General features: G+C 41.3%; 1 protein-coding gene across 1 annotated transcript in view; it reads right to left on the minus strand.

The window, feature by feature from the left end:
• LOC137335557 (deleted in malignant brain tumors 1 protein-like) overlaps window positions 1-10,867 on the minus strand; it is a 46,379-nt gene extending 35,512 nt beyond the window's left edge. Inside the window, exon 1 of the mRNA XM_068000872.1 lies at window positions 10,657-10,867. Within this exon, the coding sequence (XP_067856973.1) occupies window positions 10,657-10,867 (211 nt within the window). The remainder of the gene's footprint in view (window positions 1-10,656) is intronic.
• Window positions 10,868-19,699: the final 8,832 nt, after the last annotated feature.

A 19,699-nucleotide genomic window follows, 5' to 3' on the forward strand; every position in this document is an offset into this window, starting at 1 on the left:
TTGAGCGCATCCAAACCTCTGCTGCCCGCACCTAACTCACACCAAGTCACCTTCTCCGATCACCCCTGTGCTCGTCGACCGACATGAGCTGCTGATCAAAGAATGCCTCAGTTTTAAAATTCTCATCCTTGTTTTCAAATCCCTCCATGGCTTCGCCCCTCCCTATCTCTTTAATCTCCTCCAGCCCGACAACCCTCAGAGATCGATGCGCTCCTCCAACTCTTGTCTCTTGCGCACCCCCGATTTTAATCGTTCCACCTTTGAAGGCCGTGCCTTCAGTTACCTAGATATTAAGCTCTGGAATTCCCTCCCTAAACCTGTCCATCTCTCTAAATCTTTCTCCTCCTTTAAAACGCTCCTTAAAACCCACCTCTTTGAACAAGCTTTTGGTCATCTGTCCTACGAGGTCCTTATCTGGCTCAGTGTGAAATTGTGTTTGATAATGCTCCTGTGAAGCACCTTGCGACGTTTTACTACATTAAAGATGCTCTATAAATGCAAGCTGTTGTTGTTAGTTATTCTCTTAAAAACGATCACCATCTGAATAATTCTTATGTTACAGTGATTGAAGAAGAATTCCCAGCACCACCTTCACAGGACAGCTAGGGATGGACTGCAAATGACCCCAGAACACCATCACCACAGGAACTGGAGGGTTCAAAAAGAACGGCCGTCACCACCTTCTCAGGGCAGATGGACAATAAATGACCTCAGAACACCATTACCAAATGGACAGGAGGGTTCAAGAAGAACGCCCGTCACCACCTTCTCAGGACAGATGGACAATAAATTCCACCCCGGGCAATTATGCCCCCACCCTAAAGCAATAAAAACAATCTACAACAACAACTTGCATTTATATAGCACCTTTAACACAGTAAAACGTCCCAAGGCGCTTCACGGGAGTGTAATCAAACAAAATCTGACACCGAGCGACATAAGGAGATCTTCGGACAGGTGACCAAAAGCTTGGTCAACGAGGTAGGTTTTAAGGAGCGCCTTAAAGGAGAAGAGAGAGGTGGAGAGGTTTAGGGAGGGAATTCCAGAGGTTAAGGTCTAGGTAACTGACGGGACGGCTGCCAATGGTGGAGTGATTAAAATCAGGGGATGCACAAGAGGCAAGAATTGGAGGACAACCGAGACTCCCAAATCCGTCCATTGGTTGATGGGCCGAATGGCCTCCTCCTGTGCGGTACCTACTGTGATCCTATGATCTAAGAGACATCGGATAAATGTTCAGTCTTTTCCTTTTCTCAGACGGTATTATTTCCCATTCATCTACACAACTCTCTTAACCTGCTGATTCCTCCAATATCTCCTGTATCCTTCCTCACAATTTCCAATCCGCTCTCATTTGCTATTTTAAACAAATGTTGAATCTAATTCTCTGTGAACCCATGTCCAAATCATTGATCTAGACAGAGAGTATATCCACTATCCCAACGCTCTCCTGATCGGCCTGACATTCTCCACTCTCTGTCAACTTCAGCTGATCCAAAACTCTGCTGCTGGTATCCTATCTCGCACCAAGTCCCGCTCACTATTCACCCCTGCCCTCACTGACCTGCATTGGCTGCCGGTTCCCCAATGACTCAAATTTCAATGGTCGCACAAAACCCCACTAATGTCGTGCTTGGTGCGAAATTGTTGAGTTAATTGTAAACGTTTTATTTCAGTCAGTGTGCTCTTGTATCACAACAAACAGTGAGGGTTTAAACTAAAGTGGCAGGGGGTTGGGAACCTGAGCAGGGAGAGAGAGGAAAGCGTAACAGGAAGGGACAGAAGGTATGGAGTAATAGGTAAAGTGTTAAAAAAGGAAAAAGCAGGAACTAAGCGTCACAAAACAGATTTGAAAGTTCTTTATCTGAATGCACGTAGCATTCGTAATAAAATGGACGAGTTAACGGCACAAATAACTACGTATGGGTATGATCTTGTGGCCATTACAGAAACATGGCTGCAGGGTGACAACGACTTGGAATTAAATATGCCAGGTTATTTAACAATCAGGAAGGACAGGCAGGAAGGAAGGGGAGGTGGGGTGGCTATGTTAATAAAGGAAGGAATCACTGTAATACAGAGAAATGATATTGGGACAAAGCATCAAGATAATGAAACAGTTTGGGTGGAGATAAGGAATAATAAGGGAAAAAAAACATTAGTGGGCGTAGTATATAGGCCTCCTAATAGTTGCAACTCTGCTGGAAGAAGTATTAATCAGGAGATAGTCAGGGCATGTAATAAGGGAACAGCCATAATTATGGGGGATTTTAATTATCATATTAACTGGACAAATCAAATTGGGCAGAGCAGCCTTGAGGACGAGTTCATTGAGTGCATCAGGGATGGATTTCTTGAGCAGTATGTAACTGATCCTACAAGGGGGCAGGCAACCTTGGACCTGGTCCTGTGTAATGAGTCAGGATTAATTAATAATGTCCTAGTTAAGGATCCACTTGGAACGAGCGACCACAACATGGTTGAATTCCATATCCAATTAGAGGGTGAGAAGGTTGATTCTCAAACAAGCGTACTGAGCTTGAATAAAGGAGACTATGATGGTATGAGAGCGGAATTGATTAAAGTGGACTGGGAAAATAGATTAAAGGGTAAGACGGTACATGAGCAGTGGTGTTCATTTAGGGAGTTATTTTACAACTTTCAAAATAAATATATTCCACTGAGGAAAAAAGGGTGTAAAAGAAATGACAGCCACCCGTGGCTAAGTGAAGAAATCAAGGATAGTATCCGACTAAAAACAAGGACATATAAGGTAGCCAAACTTAGTGGGAAGATAGAAGATTGGGAATTCTTCAAAAGACAGCAAAAAGTAACTAAAGGATTGATTAAGAAAGGGAAGTTAGATTATGAAAAGAAATTAGCAAAAAATATAAAAACAGATAGCAAGAGTTTCTATAGTTATATAAAAAGAAAAAGGGTGGCTAAGGCAAACATAGGGCCCTTAGAGGATGAGACCGGGAAATTAATGGTGGGAAACATGGAGATGGCAAAAATGCTGAACAAATATTTTGTTTCAGTCTTTACAGTAGAGGACACTAAGAATATCCCAACACTGGACAAACAGGGGACTCTCGGGGGGGAGGAGCTAAATACGATTAAAATCACTCAAGAGATGGTACTCAGTAAAATAATGGGACTCAAGGCGGATAAATCCCCTGGACCTGATGGCTTCCATCCTAGGGTCTTGAGGGAAGTGGCAGTAGGGATTGTGGATGCTTTGGTGATAGTTTTCCAAAATTCCCTGGACTCAGGAGAGGTCCCGGCAGATTGGAAAACTGCTAATGTAACACCGTTATTTAAAAAGGGTAGTAGGCAGAAGGCTGGAAATTATAGGCCAGTTAGCTTAACATCTGTGGTGGGTAAAATTTTGGAGTCTATTATTAAGGAGACAGTAACGGAACATTTAGATAAGCATAATTTAATAGGACAAAGTCAGCATGGCTTTATGAAGGGGAAGTCATGTCTGACAAATTTGCTTGAGTTCTTCGAGGATATAACGTATAGGGTGGATAAAGGGGAACCAGTGGACGTAGTGTATTTAGACTTCCAGAAGGCATTCGACAAGGTGCCACATAAAAGATTATTACTTAAGATAAAAAATCACGGGATTGGGGGTAATATTCTGGCATGGGTGGAGGATTGGTTATCAAACAGGAAGCAGAGAGTTGGGATAAATGGTTCATTTTCGGACTGGCAACCAGTAACCAGTGGTGTTCCACAGGGGTCGGTGCTGGGTCCCCAACTCTTTACAATCTATATTAACGATTTGGAGGAGGGGACCGAGTGCAACATATCAAAATTTGCAGATGATACAAAGATGGGAGGGAAAGTAGAGAGTGAGGAGGACATAAAAAACCTGCAAGGGGATATAGACAGGCTGGGTGAGTGGGCGGAGATTTGGCAGATGCAATATAATATTGGAAAATGTGAGGTTATGCACTTTGGCAGGAAAAATCAGAGAGCAAGTTATTTTCTTAATGGCGAGAGACTGGAAAGTACTGCAGTACAAAGGGATCTGGGGGTCCTAGTGCAAGAAAATCAAAAAGTTGGTATGCAGGTGCAGCAGGTGATCAAGAAAGCCAACGGAATGTTGGCTTTTATTGCTAGGGGGATAGAATATAAAAACAAGGAGGTATTGCTGCAGTTATATAAGGTATTGGTGAGACCGCACCTGGAATACTGCATACAGTTTTGGTCTCCACACTTAAGAAAAGACATACTTGCTCTCGAGGCAGTACAAAGAAGGTTCACTCGGTTAATCCCGGGGATGAGGGGGCGGACATATGAGGAGAGGTTGAGTAGATTGGGACTCTACTCATTGGAGTTCAGAAGAATGAGAGGCGATCTTATTGAAACATATAAGATTGTGAAGGGTCTTGATCGGGTGGATGCAGTAAGGATGTTCCCAAAGATGGGTGAAACTAGAACTAGGGGGCATAATCTTAGAATAAGGGGCTGCTCTTTCAAAACTGAGATGAGGAGAAACTTCTTCACTCAGAGGGTGGTAGGTCTGTGGAATTTGCTGCCCCAGGAAGCTGTGGAAGCTACATCATTAGATAAATTTAAAACAGAAATAGACAGTTTCCTAGAAGTAAAGGGAATTAGGGGTTATGGGGAGCGGGCAGGAAATTGGACATGAAGCTGAGTTCGGATCGGTCAATGCCCTGTGGGTGGCGGAGAGGGCCCAGGGGCTATGTGGCCGGGTCCTGCTCCGACTTCTTGTGTTCTTTAGATTTGTGGTTGGGATCAGATCAGCCATGATCTTATTGAATGGCGGAGCAGGCTCGAGGGGCCGATTGGCCTACTCCTGCTCCAATTTCTTATGTTCTTATGTTCTTAAATACAATTATTAATATAATTAAAAAGAATCTGGAAGGACATGAAATAAAAGGGCAGAAGTTGGGGATATTCTGGTTCGGGAATTTAACTTCCTGAATGAGATACAAAGCCGCGCTCTTTTTCAGTTCATTGAAATCAACTTCAGGGGTGATTTATTGATTACCAAATACAGTCAATACCGAGTGTTTATAAAAAGTATTCCTCCCACAACAGATTATTATGTATGTCAATAATCAAAACAATAATTAAATACTAATATATTTCTGGATCAATTTGACAGCTTTCACAATTAAAGGAGTTCATGTTGGATTTACGAAGCAAATGAAGTTCAAACATTAATTGTAGCTGGTTCCAGTAATGGAACTTGACCGTTAACACGTCGCGATCCACCAATTATTCGTAGTATTATTGTTACTGAAACATTTAACTTTACTTGAAATGTAAGATTATCGCCGAGAGATATCCACTATTAGCGAAGTAACTGTTAAGGCGTTGGGTTGAGATGCCTCAGTCTGAGTAGAACAGTTTAAAAAACTCCAATAAAACACCGGACAGAGGGAGGTCACACCAAACAATCCAGACTCTGTGGTCAACAGCACAAACAGTAATTTCCAACACAATAACTTTATAGTCTTAACTAATCCCTGAATAAACGATACCACGCATAGAAAATAACCAAACATGCAGCGAATATTTACAAGACCGGGGAAAATTGCTCCGGTCGCTTTCTGTCGAAGATATATATACAAATGAGTTTAGTATTTGTTGCACAAAAGAACCAGAGGATAGAACATGTGGAAGGAGATTGAGAAACAGGTCCCGATATCTCATTAAACACATGATACTGTGTAAAAAGTATGGGGCATGTGGAAGGAGCTTGAGAAACATTAATTATTACATCACACTGTCCATATAAACACATGAAAAAGAAATTTAATTTAAAAAGTTCATAATTTTGAATATTATCATTAACTGAAAAAAATACTCACACAGCAAAGCTCCCGGAGATTTAGGAATTTTCAGTAATTGAGACAGTTCACTTAATAATAATACTAATAATTATTAATTGAACAATAGAATCACTAACTGAACACAAATTCTGATACTGCAAATCCACCGGAGATTTAGGATCTTCAGTAACATCATTTTTGGAGACTGTACTTAATAATAATTATATTAACTATTAATACTAATTGAAACAATATTGGTTCCTTCTCTAGTGAACATTTAATTATAAAATATTTATAGTCCTTGTCCCACAGTCTAATGCTGAACAAACAAGTCAATATATTTTAAATCAATTCTCTGTATCACACCGGGGTCAGACAGCGCTTCAACTCAGAAATATCGGGGACAGAAATGTCTGTGTGGGATCAGTCGGCAGTCGGTGCAGCTTTGACTGGTGTTCTACACTCAGTGAGTTAACTTACACCCCTGACTCCGATACTCTCTATTCTAACAGTGACCGCGCTCTACTTCTAACAGGCTCAGTTTAAATAGTCCGATTCGAATTTCAACTCGAGTCTGCCCTGTCTCCAGAAGAACCGCAGGTGGAAGGCGATTGAGAAAGAATTCCCGATTTATCATTCAACACAACATAAATCTGTATAATAAGTATGGAGCATGTGGAAGGAGCGAGAGAAAAGATAATTAAATGACACTGTATACATAAATGTGTGAAATAGAAAGCTTAATTTAATATAAAACGGTGATCATTTTAAAGATCATCACCAACTGAACAACAATCCTCACACAGCAAATCCCACATTTAGGAAATTTCAGTAACATCATTTTTGGAGACTGCCTTTAATAATATTTATCCGAATAATTAATGCTAATTGAAACATTATTGCTCCACCTCTAGTTCATATTTAACTTTGCAATATTTACAAAACTTGTCCAACAATCTAATGCTGAACAAATTATCTAAAAATGTTTATTTCAATTCTCTGTATCGCACGGGGATCAGACAGCTTCTACTGAGAAATATCGGGGACAGAAATGTCTGTGTGGGATCAGTCGGCAGGAGGTGCAGCTTTGACTGCTGTTCTACACTCGGTGAGTTAACTTACACCCCAGACTCCGATACTCTCTATTCCAACAGTGACCGCGCTCTACTTCTAACAGGCTCAGTTTGAATGGTCCGATTAGAATTTGAACTCCAATCTGCTCTGTCTGTACAAGAGCCGCAGGGGTCAAATTAAAACAAATTGCCGCACTATTTGTATTCAATTTCGGTTTAAAATCTAAGTTTGACACAAATGTCCTCCGGTAATTTAAACTCGGTGTTAATCAGATCTAAAATATTCTCAATATGTTCACTGACACCGACAGAAATGAAGAATAGTTGTCTGTTTGAAGCAGATGGAACATAAAATCAGACAAACAAAAATGTGCATTGAACAAAAATTGGACAAATTTAATTATTTTTAATTCACACATCACAGGATCGCATTCAGAGACAAATTTGAATAAAATATGCACGCGTTTTATAAATTGGTTTTCATGAGCATGAGATTTGTGAAAATGATTCAGGGAGTATAGTACATTTCATATTCTTTCTCTGTTTTATGCTTTGCAATGAACCCTCTTTAAATCATCTACAGAAACAGTATTTTAGTATTCAATCAGTTTTATAACATGAAATGAGATTTGCCCTAATACTTAAAGTAAACGCACAATCTACCTGATAACAGTGCGAGAACGTTTCCCTGTCTGCACGACAGCATTTCATACTGATAGAGATTAATAAATATAATCAAACAAACACTGGAAACAGCGAGAAACTGAACTAAGTCATCGACCGACAAAATTAACAAAATATCGAACATTGTGGCAGGTGATTGAGAAACAAGTCCTGATGTCTCATTAAACTCCACAGGACACTGTGTAAACAGAATAGGGCACGTGGAAGGAGATCAAGAAACATTAATTACAAGACACTGTCCATCCAAATTCACAAATGGAAAGAATGATTTGATATTAAAAAAAGTTTATAATTTTGAAGATAATCGCTAACGAAACAAAAATACTCACACAGCAAATGCCCCGGAGATTTAGAAACATTGTTATTATTTTCTGGAGAGTGTACTTTATAATAATTACACTTATAATTAATAGTAATTGAAACAATATTGGTTGCATCTCTTGTTGATATTTAATTATACAATATTACAGACCTTGTCCAACACTCTAATGTTGAACAAGCTGTTTTAAAAAAAATCAGTTCAATTCTCTGTAACACACGGGGGTCAGACAGCGCTTCAATTGAGAAATATCGGGGACAGAAATGTCTGTGTGGGATCAGTCGGCAGTCGGTGCAGCTTTGACTGGTGTTCTACACTCAGTGAGTTAACTTACACCCCAGACTCCGATACTCTCTATTCTAACAGTGTCCGTGCTCTACTTCTAACAGGTTCAGTTTAAACAGTCCGATTAGAATTTCAACTCCAGTCTGCTCTGTCTGTACAAGAGCCGCAGGGGACAAAATAAAACAAACTGCCGCGGTATTTTTTATTCAATTTCGGTTTAAAATCTAAGTTTGACGCAAATGCCCTCCGGTAATTTAATCTAGGTGTTAATCAGATCTAACATATTCTCAACATGTTCATTGAAGAACTGTTCTCTATTTGAAGTTGATGGAACATAAAATCAGACAAACAAAAGTGTGCATTGAACAATAATTCTACAATTTAAATTATACTTTTCAATTTTCACATTACACGATCTCATTCAATGATAAATATTGAATAAAATATGTATCTTTCCTGCAAATTGGTTTTTATGAGCAAAATATTTGTGTAAATGATTCAGGGAGTAAATAAATGTCATGTTTTTCTCTGTTTTTTGCCTTGCAGTCAACGCCCTTTAAATCACCGACAAAAATAGCATTTTAGTATCCAATCAGTTTTATAAAATGAAATTAGATTTAACTTAATACTTAAAATAAACGCACAATCTATCTGGTAGCAGTGCGAGAACGTTTCCCTATCTGTAAACCAGCATTTCTTATTGGTGGAGATGAATAGATACACAGATCAAGAAACATTACTTACAAGAGGACACTGTACATCCAAATGCCTCAAATAAAAAGCTTAATTTGATATAAAAGGTTTAAAATTTTGAAGATACTCGCTAACTAAACAAGAATACTCCCACAGCATATACTTGGAGATTTAGGACCTATTAATAACATTATTTTTTAGAGAGTGTACTTTATAATAATTGGACTAATAATTAATACTAATTGAATCAGTATCGGTTCCATCTCTAGTTAATATTTAATTATACAGTATAATACGGACCTCGTCCAACTCGAATGTTGAAAAAACTATTTGAAATATGTTTATTTCAATTCTCTGCATCACACGCGGGTCAGACAGCGCTTCTACTGAGAAATATCGGGGCAGAAATGTCAGTGTGGGATCAGTCGGCAGTAGGTGCAGCTTTGACTGGTGTTCTGCACTCAGTGAGTTAACTTACACCCCAGACTGTGATACTCTCTATTCTAACAGTGACCGCGCTCCACTTCCAAAAGGCTCAGTTTAAATAGTCAGGTTAGAATTTCAACTCCAGTCTGCTCTGTCTGTACAAGAAACGCAGGTGGAAGGCGATTGAAAATCAAGTCTCGATCTATCATTAAACACCACATAACACTTTATAATAATCACGGAGCATGTGGAAGGAGCTTGAGAAAAGTTTATGCTATGATGCTGTGTTTGAAAACGTATGAAATAGAAAGCTTAATTTAATATAAAAGGATGATCATTTTAAAGATCATCAGAAACTGAACAACAATCCTCACACAGCAAATCCCACAGACATTTAGGAAATTTCATTAACATCATTTTTGGAAACTGTTCTTAATAATATTTATGCTAATAATTAATACCAATTGAAAAAAATGATTTTACCTCTAGTTAATATTTAATTATACAATATTTATAAACCTTGTCCATCAATCTAATGCTGAACAAATTATTTTAAAATATGTTTATTTCAATTCTCTGTGTTACTCTGGGGTCAGACAGCGCTTCGACTGAGAAATATCGCGGACAGAAAAGTCTGTGTGGGATCAGTCGGCAATAGGTGCAGTTTTGACTGGTGTTCTACACTCAGTGAGTTAACTTACACCCCAGACTCCGATACTCCCTATTCTAACAATGACCGCGCTCCACTTCTAACAGGCTCAGTTTAAATCGTCCGATTAGAATTTCGACTCCAGTCTGCTCTGTCTGTACAAGAGCCGCAGGTGGAAGGGGATTAAGAAAGAAGCCCCGATTTCTCATTAAACTCCACATGACACTATTACAATTGAATAAAACAACATTTACATTCCACATCACCTCAATGTGTTCTGCAGTAAAGATCAAAAATTATATTAACGAGGCAGATAGTTCAATAATAATCACCGTATCAATAGATAACCGAATACTTCCAATGATCAATAACTCACAGTTCAGAACCTGTAGTAGAAATAGGGTCAGGAAGGGCCGCAGCATCGTCCGGGAGCCGCTTACACCGATGGGACCTGAACATTAACCGAACTGTTCGCAGATACCGAGCGGTCCCTCCAGCGCCAACCGACTGATCTCGGAGTTAATCCGTTCACAACAGTTTGTATAGAAACCAATGATTCCTTCCAAATAACCAATAGATTTTAATCAGGTGTGAAGCGTGAATTACAGTCCGGTAAAATCCCCCAATGAGAAATAAGCTGCCCGTTTCGAGATACAGTGAGCCCAGGTTCCTCCCACCGCCTTCTCCTGAGAGACCAATGGCCTTTGTGAGTCTGACCAGGAAACCAGGGCATTGGGATGATGAAAATATCGGAATAACCGGGGGAAGGGTAGTGGAAACTGATGGAAAACGGAGGAAGGTGTTTTCTTTGACTCAAATCAATTTCACTGATCATCATTTTACCGATCATCATTTTACTGATCATCATTTCATTGATCATCATTTCATTGATCATCATTTCAAAGATCATCATTTCACCGATCATCATTTCATTGATCATCATTTCACCGATCATCCTTTCATTGATCATCATTTCACCGATCATCATTTCATTGATCATCATTTCACCGATCATCATATCACCGATCATCATTTCATTGATCATCATTTCACCGATCAAAATTTCACTGATCATCTTTTCACTGATCATCATTTCACTGATCATCATTTCACTGGTCATCATTTCACTGACATTTGTAAATTGCCTTTCCCGGTAGAGTGAGGAGAATGTGAGATCCATGAACACCCCGAGCCGGGAGAATCCCGAGTCCGGCCGGTCACCATCCCACTGATGGTCGGCACAGCTGGACAGATAACCCCATTGGGACAGGGCCCGAGCAGAAACTGGTCACTTCACACATTACAGCAGCAGTTCATTTAAATTCTAACATATTGAGATCATTCTATGCAACACATTAATAAGAAATCATTCCCCATTCCAAACAAATACCCTGATTGTTATCCACCCCGTGGCGATCCCTCCCTCCATCACACCAACTGAAGCTGGTGCTTGTCTCAGTGACCGGGCTCAGAATGGTGCAGTCACTTAGTGGCTGCCCCGGGAACTGCACCTATACATATCTCACACTGAGCAGAGTTTCAGTCCCTGTCCCGGGAACTGCAGCTGTATATTTCTCACACTGAGCAGTTTCTTTCTCTGCCCCGGGAAGGGAGTCCTGGGCTCAGACAGGACTCTTACCTGGAATGTAATGGAGAGACACTATGGAGTTAGAGGCAACACTGGGAACAGCAGAAATCTCCCCTACAATGTGACGGACAGACACTATTGCGTTAGAGGGGGACCTGGGATCAGACAGAAATCTCACCTGAAATGTAACGGACAGGCACTATAACGTAGGGGCATAGGACATAGGAGCAGGAGTGTGCCATTCTGCACCTCGAGTCTGTTCCGTCATTCAGGGATATCATGGCTGATCTGTTTCCTCACTCCATTCATCCACTTGACTTTATAAAACACTGGTTCGGCCTCAGCTGGAGTATTGTGTTCAATTCTCAGCACCACACTTTAAGATGTCAAGACCTTAGAGAGGGTGCAGATGAGATTTACATGAATGGTACCAGGGATGAGGGAGTTCAATAATATGGAGAGATTGTGGAAGCTGGGGTTGTTCTCCTTACAGCAGAGAAGGTTAAGAGGAGATTAGACAGAGGTGTTCAAAATCATGAACGGTTTTGATAGTGTAAATAAGGAGAAACTGTTTCCAGTGGCAGAAGGGTCGGTAACCAGAGGACACAGATTTAAGGTCATCGACAAAAGAGCGAGAGGCAACATGAGGAAACACGTTTTGATGCAGCAGGTTGCAATGATCTGGAATGCACTGCCTGAAAGGGCGGTGGAAGCAGATTCAGTACTAACTTTGAAAAAGGAATTGGACAAATAGAGTCATAGAGTTAGAGTTATACAGCACGGATAGAGGCCCTTCGGCCCATCGTGTCCGCGCCGGCCATCAGCCCTGTCTACTGTAATCCCATATTCCAGCATTTGGTCCGTAGCCTTGTATGCTATGGCATTTCAAGTGCTCATCCAAATGCTTCTTGAATGTTGTGAGGGTTCCTGCCTCCACAACCCTTTCAGGCAGTGAGTTCCAGACTCCAACCACCCTCTGGGTGAAAAAGTTCTTTCTCAAATCCCCTCTAAACCTCCCGCCTTTTACCTTGAATCTATGTCCCCTTGTTATAGTACCCTCAACGAAGGGAAAAAGCTCCTTAGTATCCATCCTATCTGTGCCCCTCATAATTTTGTACACCTCAATCATGTCCCCCCTCAGCCTCCTCTGCTCCAAGGAAAACAAACCCAATCTTCCCAGTCTCTCTTCATAGCTGAAGCGCTCCAGCCCTGGTAACATCCTGGTGAATCTCCTCTGCACCCTCTCCAAAGCGATCACATCCTTCCTGTAGTGTGGCGACCAGAACTGCACACAGTACTCCAGCTGTGGCCTAACCAGTGTTTTATACAGCTCCATCATAACCTCCTTGCTCTTATATTCTATGCCTCGGCTAATAAAGGCAAGTATCCCATATGCCTTCTTTACCACCTTATCTACCTGTTCCGCCGCCTTCAGGGATCTGTGAACTTGCACACCAAGATCCCTCTGATCCTCTGTCTTGCCGAGGGTCCTCCCATTCATTGTGTAGGAAAAAATTGAAGGGAAAAAATTACAGGGCTATTTGGAAAGAGCAGGGGAGTGGGACTAATTGGACAGACCAAGGGAAGTCTAGAATAAATTGCATTTATTTCAATGCAAGAAGTCTAATGGGCAAGGCAGATGAACTCAGGGCATGGATGGGTACATGGGACTGGGATGTTATAGCTATTACTGAAACATGGCTAAGGGAGGGGCAGGACTGGCAGCTCAATGTTCCAGGGTACAGATGCTATAGGAAAGATAGAGCAGGAGATAAGAGAGGAGGAGGAGTTGCGTTCTTGATTAGGGAGAACATCATGGCAGTAGTGAGAGGGGATATATCCGAGGGTTCGCTCAATGAGTCTATATGGGTAGAACTGAAAAATAAGAAGGGAGAGATCACTTTGATAGGATTGTACTACAGACCCCCAAATAGTCAAAGGGAAATAGAGGAGCAAATATGTAAGGAGATTACAGACAGCTGCAAGAAAAATAGGATGGTAATAGTAGGGGACTTTAACTTTACCAACATTGACTGGGACAGCCATAGCATTAGGGGCTTGGATGGAGAGAAATTTGTTGAGTGTATTCAGGAGGAATATCTCAATCAGTATGTGGATGGCCCGACTGGAGAGGGGGCAAAACTTGACCTACTCTTGGGAAATAAGGAAGTGCAGGTGACAGAAGTGTTGGTGAGGGATCACTTTGGGACCAGTGATCATAATTCCATTAGTTTTAAGATAGCTATGGAGAATGATAGGTCTGGCCCAAAAGTTAAAATTCTAAATTGGGGAAAGGCCAATTTTGATGGTATTAGACAGGAAATTTCAGAAGTTGATTGGGAGAGTCTGTTGGCAGGCAAACGGACGTCTGGTAAGTGGGAGGCTTTCAAAAGTGTGTTAACCAGGGTTCAGGGTAAGCACATTTCTTACAAAGTGAAGGGCAAGGCTGGTAGAAGTAGGGAACCTTGGATGACTCGGGAGATTGAGGCCCTAGTCAAAAAGAAGAAGGAGGCATATGACGTGCATAGGCAGCTGGGATCAAGTGAAACCCTTGAAGAGTATAGAGATTGCCGGAGTAGAGTTAAGAGAGAAATCAGGAGGGCAAAAAGGGGACATGAAATTGCTTTGGCAGATAAGGCAAAGGAGAATCCAAAGAGCTTCTACAAATACATAAAGGGCAAAAGAGTAACTAGGGAGAGAGTAGGGCCTCTTAAGGATCAACACGGTCATCTATGTGCGGAACCACAAGAGATGGGTGAGATCCTGAATGAATATTTCACATCGGTATTTACAGTTGAGAAAGGCATGGATGTTAGGGAACTTGGGGAAATAAATAGTGATGTCTTGAGGAGTGTACATATTACAGAGAGGGGGGTGCTGGAAGTCTTAACGCACATCAAGGTAGATAAATCTCCGGGACCTGATGAAATGTATCCCAGGACGTTATGGGAGGTTAGGGAGGAAATTGCGGGTCCTCTAGCAGAGATATTTGAATCATCGACAGCGACAGGTGAGGTGCCTGAAGATTGGATGGCAGCAAATCTTGTGCCTTTGTTTATGAAGGGCGGCAGGGAAAAGCCTGGGAACTGCCGACCGGTGAGCCTGACATCTGTAGTGGGAAAGTTGTTAGAGGGTATTCTGAGAGACAGGATCTACAGGCATTTGGAGAGGCAGGGACTGATTAGGAACAGTCAGCATGGTTTTGTGAGAGGAAAATCATGTCTCACGAATTTGATTGAGTTATTTGAAGGGGTAACCAAGAAGATAGATGAGGGCTGTGCAGTAGACGTGGTCTACATGGACTTCAGCAAAGCCTTTGACAAGGTACCGCATGGTAGGTTGTTACATAAGGTTAAATCTCTTGGGATCCAAGGTGAGGTAGCCAATTGGATACAAAATTGGCTTGACGACAGAAGACAGAGGGTGGTTGCAGAGGGTTGTTTTTCAAACTGGAGGCCTGTGTCCAGCGGTGTGCCTCAGGGATCGGTGCTGGGTCCGCTGTTATTTGTTATTTATATTAATGATCTGGATGAGAATTTAGGAGGCATGGTTAGTAAGTTTGCTGATGACACCAAGATTGGTGGCATTGTGGACAGTGAAGAAGGTTATCTAGGATTGCAACTGGACCTTGATAAATTTGGCCAGTGGGCCGATGAATGGCAGATGGAGTTTAATTTCGATAAATGGGAGGTGATGCATTTTGGGAGATCGAATTGAGCCAGGACCTACTCCGTTAATGGTAGAGCGTTGGGGAGAGTTATAGAACAAAGAGATCTAGGAGTACAGGTTCATAGCTCCTTGAAAGTGGAGTCACAGGTGGATAGGGTGGTGAAGAACGCATTCGGCATGCTTGGTTTCATTGGTCAGAACATTGAATACAGGAGTTGGAATGTCTTGTTGAAGTTGTACTGGACATTAGTAAGGCCACACTTTGAATACTGTGTACAGTTCTGGTCACCCTATTATAGAAAGGATATTATTATTAAACTAGAAAGAGTGCAGAAAAGATTTACTAGGATGCTACCGGGACTTGATGGTTTGACTTATAGGGAGAGGTTAGATAGACTGGGAGTTTTTTCCCTGGAGAGTAGGAGGTTAAGGGGTGATCTTATATAAGTCTATAAAATAATGAGGAGTATAGATAAGGTAGATAGTCAAAATCTTTTCCCAAATGTAGGGGAGTCTATAACGAGGGGACATAGATTTAAGGTGAGAGGGGAGAGATACAAAAGGGTCCAGAGGGGCAATTTTTTCACTCAAAGGGTGGTGAGTGTCTGGAACGAGCTGCCAGAGGCAGTAGTAGAGGCGGGTATAATTTTGTCTTTTAAAAAGCATTTGGACAGTTACGTGGGTAAGATGGGTATAGAGGGATATGGGCCAAGTGCAGGCAATTGGGACTAGCTTAGTGTTATAAACTGGGCGACATGGACATGTTGGGCCGAAGGGCCTGTTTCCATGTTGTAACTTCTATGATTCTATGATTCTATGATTCTGTTTAAAGAGCCGGCACAAGCACCACGGGCCGAATTGCTTCCTGCTGCGATGTACCCACAATGATATAAGAGCTCCTTATCCCTTCATCCCTTTGTTCGCGAAAATCTATCGATCTCAGATTTAAAATTACGAATTGAGATGGTTTTTGCTGCTTTTTGTGCGAGAGTTCAACATTTCTACCAACCTTTGCGTGATGAAGTGTTTCCTAACTTCTCTCCTGAATGTCCTGGCTCTGATTATAAGGTTAAGTCCCCTTGTTCTAGATTCCCCATCAGTGGAAAAAAAATTATCTCTATCTACCCTTTCAATTCGTTTCATAATCTTAAAACCAACAATCAAATCACCCCTTAATATTCTATATTGCAGGGAATACAAGCTGAGTTTATGTAATCTCTCCTCATGATCTAACCCTTGGAGACCTGGTATCATTCTGGTGAAACGGCACTGCACTCCTTCCAAGGCCAATATATCCTTTCTAATGTTCTAGCCATTTAGAACATAAGAACATAAAAGATTGGAGCAGGTGTAGGCCATACGGCCCCTCGATCCTGTTCGCCATTCAATAAGATCATGGCTGATCTTCAACCTCAAATCAACATTCCTGCGCGATCCCCATACCTCCTGAACCCCCTCGAGTGCAAAAATCTACCTATCTCAGCCTTGAACACATTCAACGACTCAGCATCCACAGAGCTCTGGAGCAGAGAATTCCAAAGATTCACAACCCTCTGTGTGAAGAGATTCCTCCTCATCTCAGTCTTAAATGGCCGACCCCGTATCCTGCGACTATACTCCCTGGTTCTAGTCATTCCTGCCATGGGAAACAACCTCTCAGCATCTACCCCCTTAAGCCTTCTCAGAATCTTGTATGTTTCAATGTGATCACCTCTCATTCTTTTCAACTCCAGACAGTATAGACCCATTCTACTCAATTTCTCCTCACTGGCCAACCCTTTCTTCCCAGGAATCAATCTAGCGAACCTTCGTTGCACTGCCTCTAAGGCAAGTATATCCTTCCTTAGATAAGGAGACCAGAACTGTACACAGTACTGCAGTTGAGGGCTCACCAAAGCCCTGTACAATTGTAGTAAGAGTTCCTTACTTTTGTACTCCAACTCCCTTGCAATAAAGGCCAACATGCAATTTGCCTTCCTTTTGCTTGCTGTACCAGTATGCTAACAGTTTGTGTTTCCGGAACGAGGACATCCAAATCTCCCTGAACACCAATATTTAACAATTTCTCACTATTTAAAAAATATTCGGTTCGTCTACTTTTCCTAACAAAGTGAATAACCTCACATTTCCCCACATTATACTCCATATGCCACCTTCTTGTCCACTCACCTAACCTGTCCATATCCTTTGCAGACTCATTGTGTTCTCCTCACAGCTTAGTTTCCCACTAGTCCCCCTTTATCTATACTGCCAGTTACATCTTCAAGGAACTGTAATAAATTTGTTAAACACGATTTCCCTTTCATAAAACCATGTTGACGCTGCCTAATCATATTATAATTTTCTAAGTGCCTTGTTACCACTTCCTTAATAATGGAGTTCGGCAATTTCCGGACGACTGGTGTCAGGCTAACTGGCCTGTAGTTCCCTGTTTTCTCTCTCCCTCCTTTTGTTGAACAGCGGTGTTACATTTGCTACCTTCCAATCTGGGACATTTCTGGGAACTAGAGAATTTTGGAAGATCATAACCAATGTATCTGTGCCTCTGCAGCCACCTCTTTTAGAACACTAGGATATAGGCCACCAGGTCAAGGGGCTATGAAGATGGATATAAAGGCTAACATTATTTTAGCCTTCGTGGTTATTTTTGCACCAGCCAACTGTTTTTTAGTGATCTGTGTACAGGGGCCAATAAATCTCATTGGGCCTCCACTGTTCCTATCTTTTCAACATTTAAAAAATGGTCCAAAATAGATGACCACACACTTACCTATGTTGAATTCCATCTGCCATAGTTTTGCCTACATTTCGAGGACCCTGAGATCAGGCAGAAATCTCCCCTGAAATGTAATGGACCGACACTATAGAGTTAGAGGGAGGCCCTGGAATCGGGCAGAAATATCCCCAGAAATGTAATGGACAGACAGTATAGAGTTAGAGGGAGGCCCTGTAATCAGGCAGAAATATCCCCAGAAATGTAATGGACAGACAGTATAGAGTTAGAGGGAGACCCTGGGATCAGGCAGAAATCTCCCCTGAAATGTAATGGACAGACAGTATAGAGTTAGAGGGAGGCCCTGGGATCAGACAGAAATCTCACCTGAAATGTAATGGACAGACACTGTAGAGTGGGAGGGGGCCCTGGGATCAGACAGAAATCTCACCTGAAATGTAATGGATATTGTAAGTGGAAAGAGATGATTCTTCTCCAGCTAGAATTGCAGTTTGGGAATGAGAGGGAACCTGTCTGCTGGCAACAAAGCAAAAAGAAAACTGTTCAATCTTTTAATGTAATCGCTTAATATCATTCTTTAATCCTTGATATAAAGATCATATTAAATGTGGATAACTCATTCGTTAGTCTCAGAGAAATTTCTTCATTTATAACTATAATTTTTTTACAGTTTAAACCTAGTTTGTTTCCCTTTCAATATCCTGATTATAACCAGTGTATTAACTGAGACAGCATGTGGTTAACAGCGTTTAATGTCAGTCACAGACTGCAAAGTATTTAACCAAATGTTCAACAAGCCGTGAAATACACAGACAGAAACAGACTTGAACCATTCACACCTATTCTACACTGGCCTTCAGATCATATTTGAACATAACCGCGATATTCATCTGAAAAAGCTGCTTAAAGTTTTTCTTTCTACCCTCGATCACCAAAGCGCCCCAAAAGGGGCCAGTTTCAAAGTACGCACATAAACATTTCTAACAATTGTGCGGCTATTTATAATATTGTGAGTTTGGACTGGTATTTGTGTGTCTGATTATTGTACAATTCAGTGGATTCTCCAGAATCCCAAATCCATGCTTTATGAGTGAATCAAAGCGAGGAGAGTGGAGAATTTCACGGTGAAGTCCCAAAGAGATACTCAAAAAAATGCTTTCCATTTTACAGAGAACAACCGCTCTAACAGGGGACCTTTAGCAAACTTATGGGTGAGATGACCTTTGATCTCAATGTCATCTGAAGCTCAGACTGTTTGTTTTTGGTGCTCCGATCACCGTGTGTCTGTTCTCCAAGCATTTAGTTCTTGTTAGATTGTGAGTGACCGTTCAGTCCAGCGATAAAATCTCCTTTACTCTCTAGTCTTTTCTGCATCGGTTCAATTAATCTCCAACGACAATTTCAACGACATCTCTTCACTCAATACTTGGACCAGTTTCCGTTGTTTATAATTTTACTGTCAATAGAAGTTCGGGCCACAAATCGTGTCACCCTTTAGAGAGCGGGTGTCCAATGAATGCTCTTTGTAGCTTCCTCTCGAGGCTTATCTCACCTTTGTGATGTTGAACACCTGCTCTGATGTTTCATCTTCCATTCACTGAGGCAGAATGATACTGGATTTCGACATGTATTTAAATATTTCAAATATATTGTGTTTAGAAATGAAAGGGAAGGTGTTCATCAGAAATAACATAATGGCCGTCGCAGGAGAGGATATAACTAACAAAGAGTTAAAACACAATCCATAGGATTAAGTTGAAGGATAGGAA

This window comes from Heptranchias perlo, chromosome 20 (genome assembly GCF_035084215.1).
Source record: "Heptranchias perlo isolate sHepPer1 chromosome 20, sHepPer1.hap1, whole genome shotgun sequence".
Taxonomy (NCBI): Eukaryota; Metazoa; Chordata; class Chondrichthyes; order Hexanchiformes; family Hexanchidae; genus Heptranchias; species Heptranchias perlo.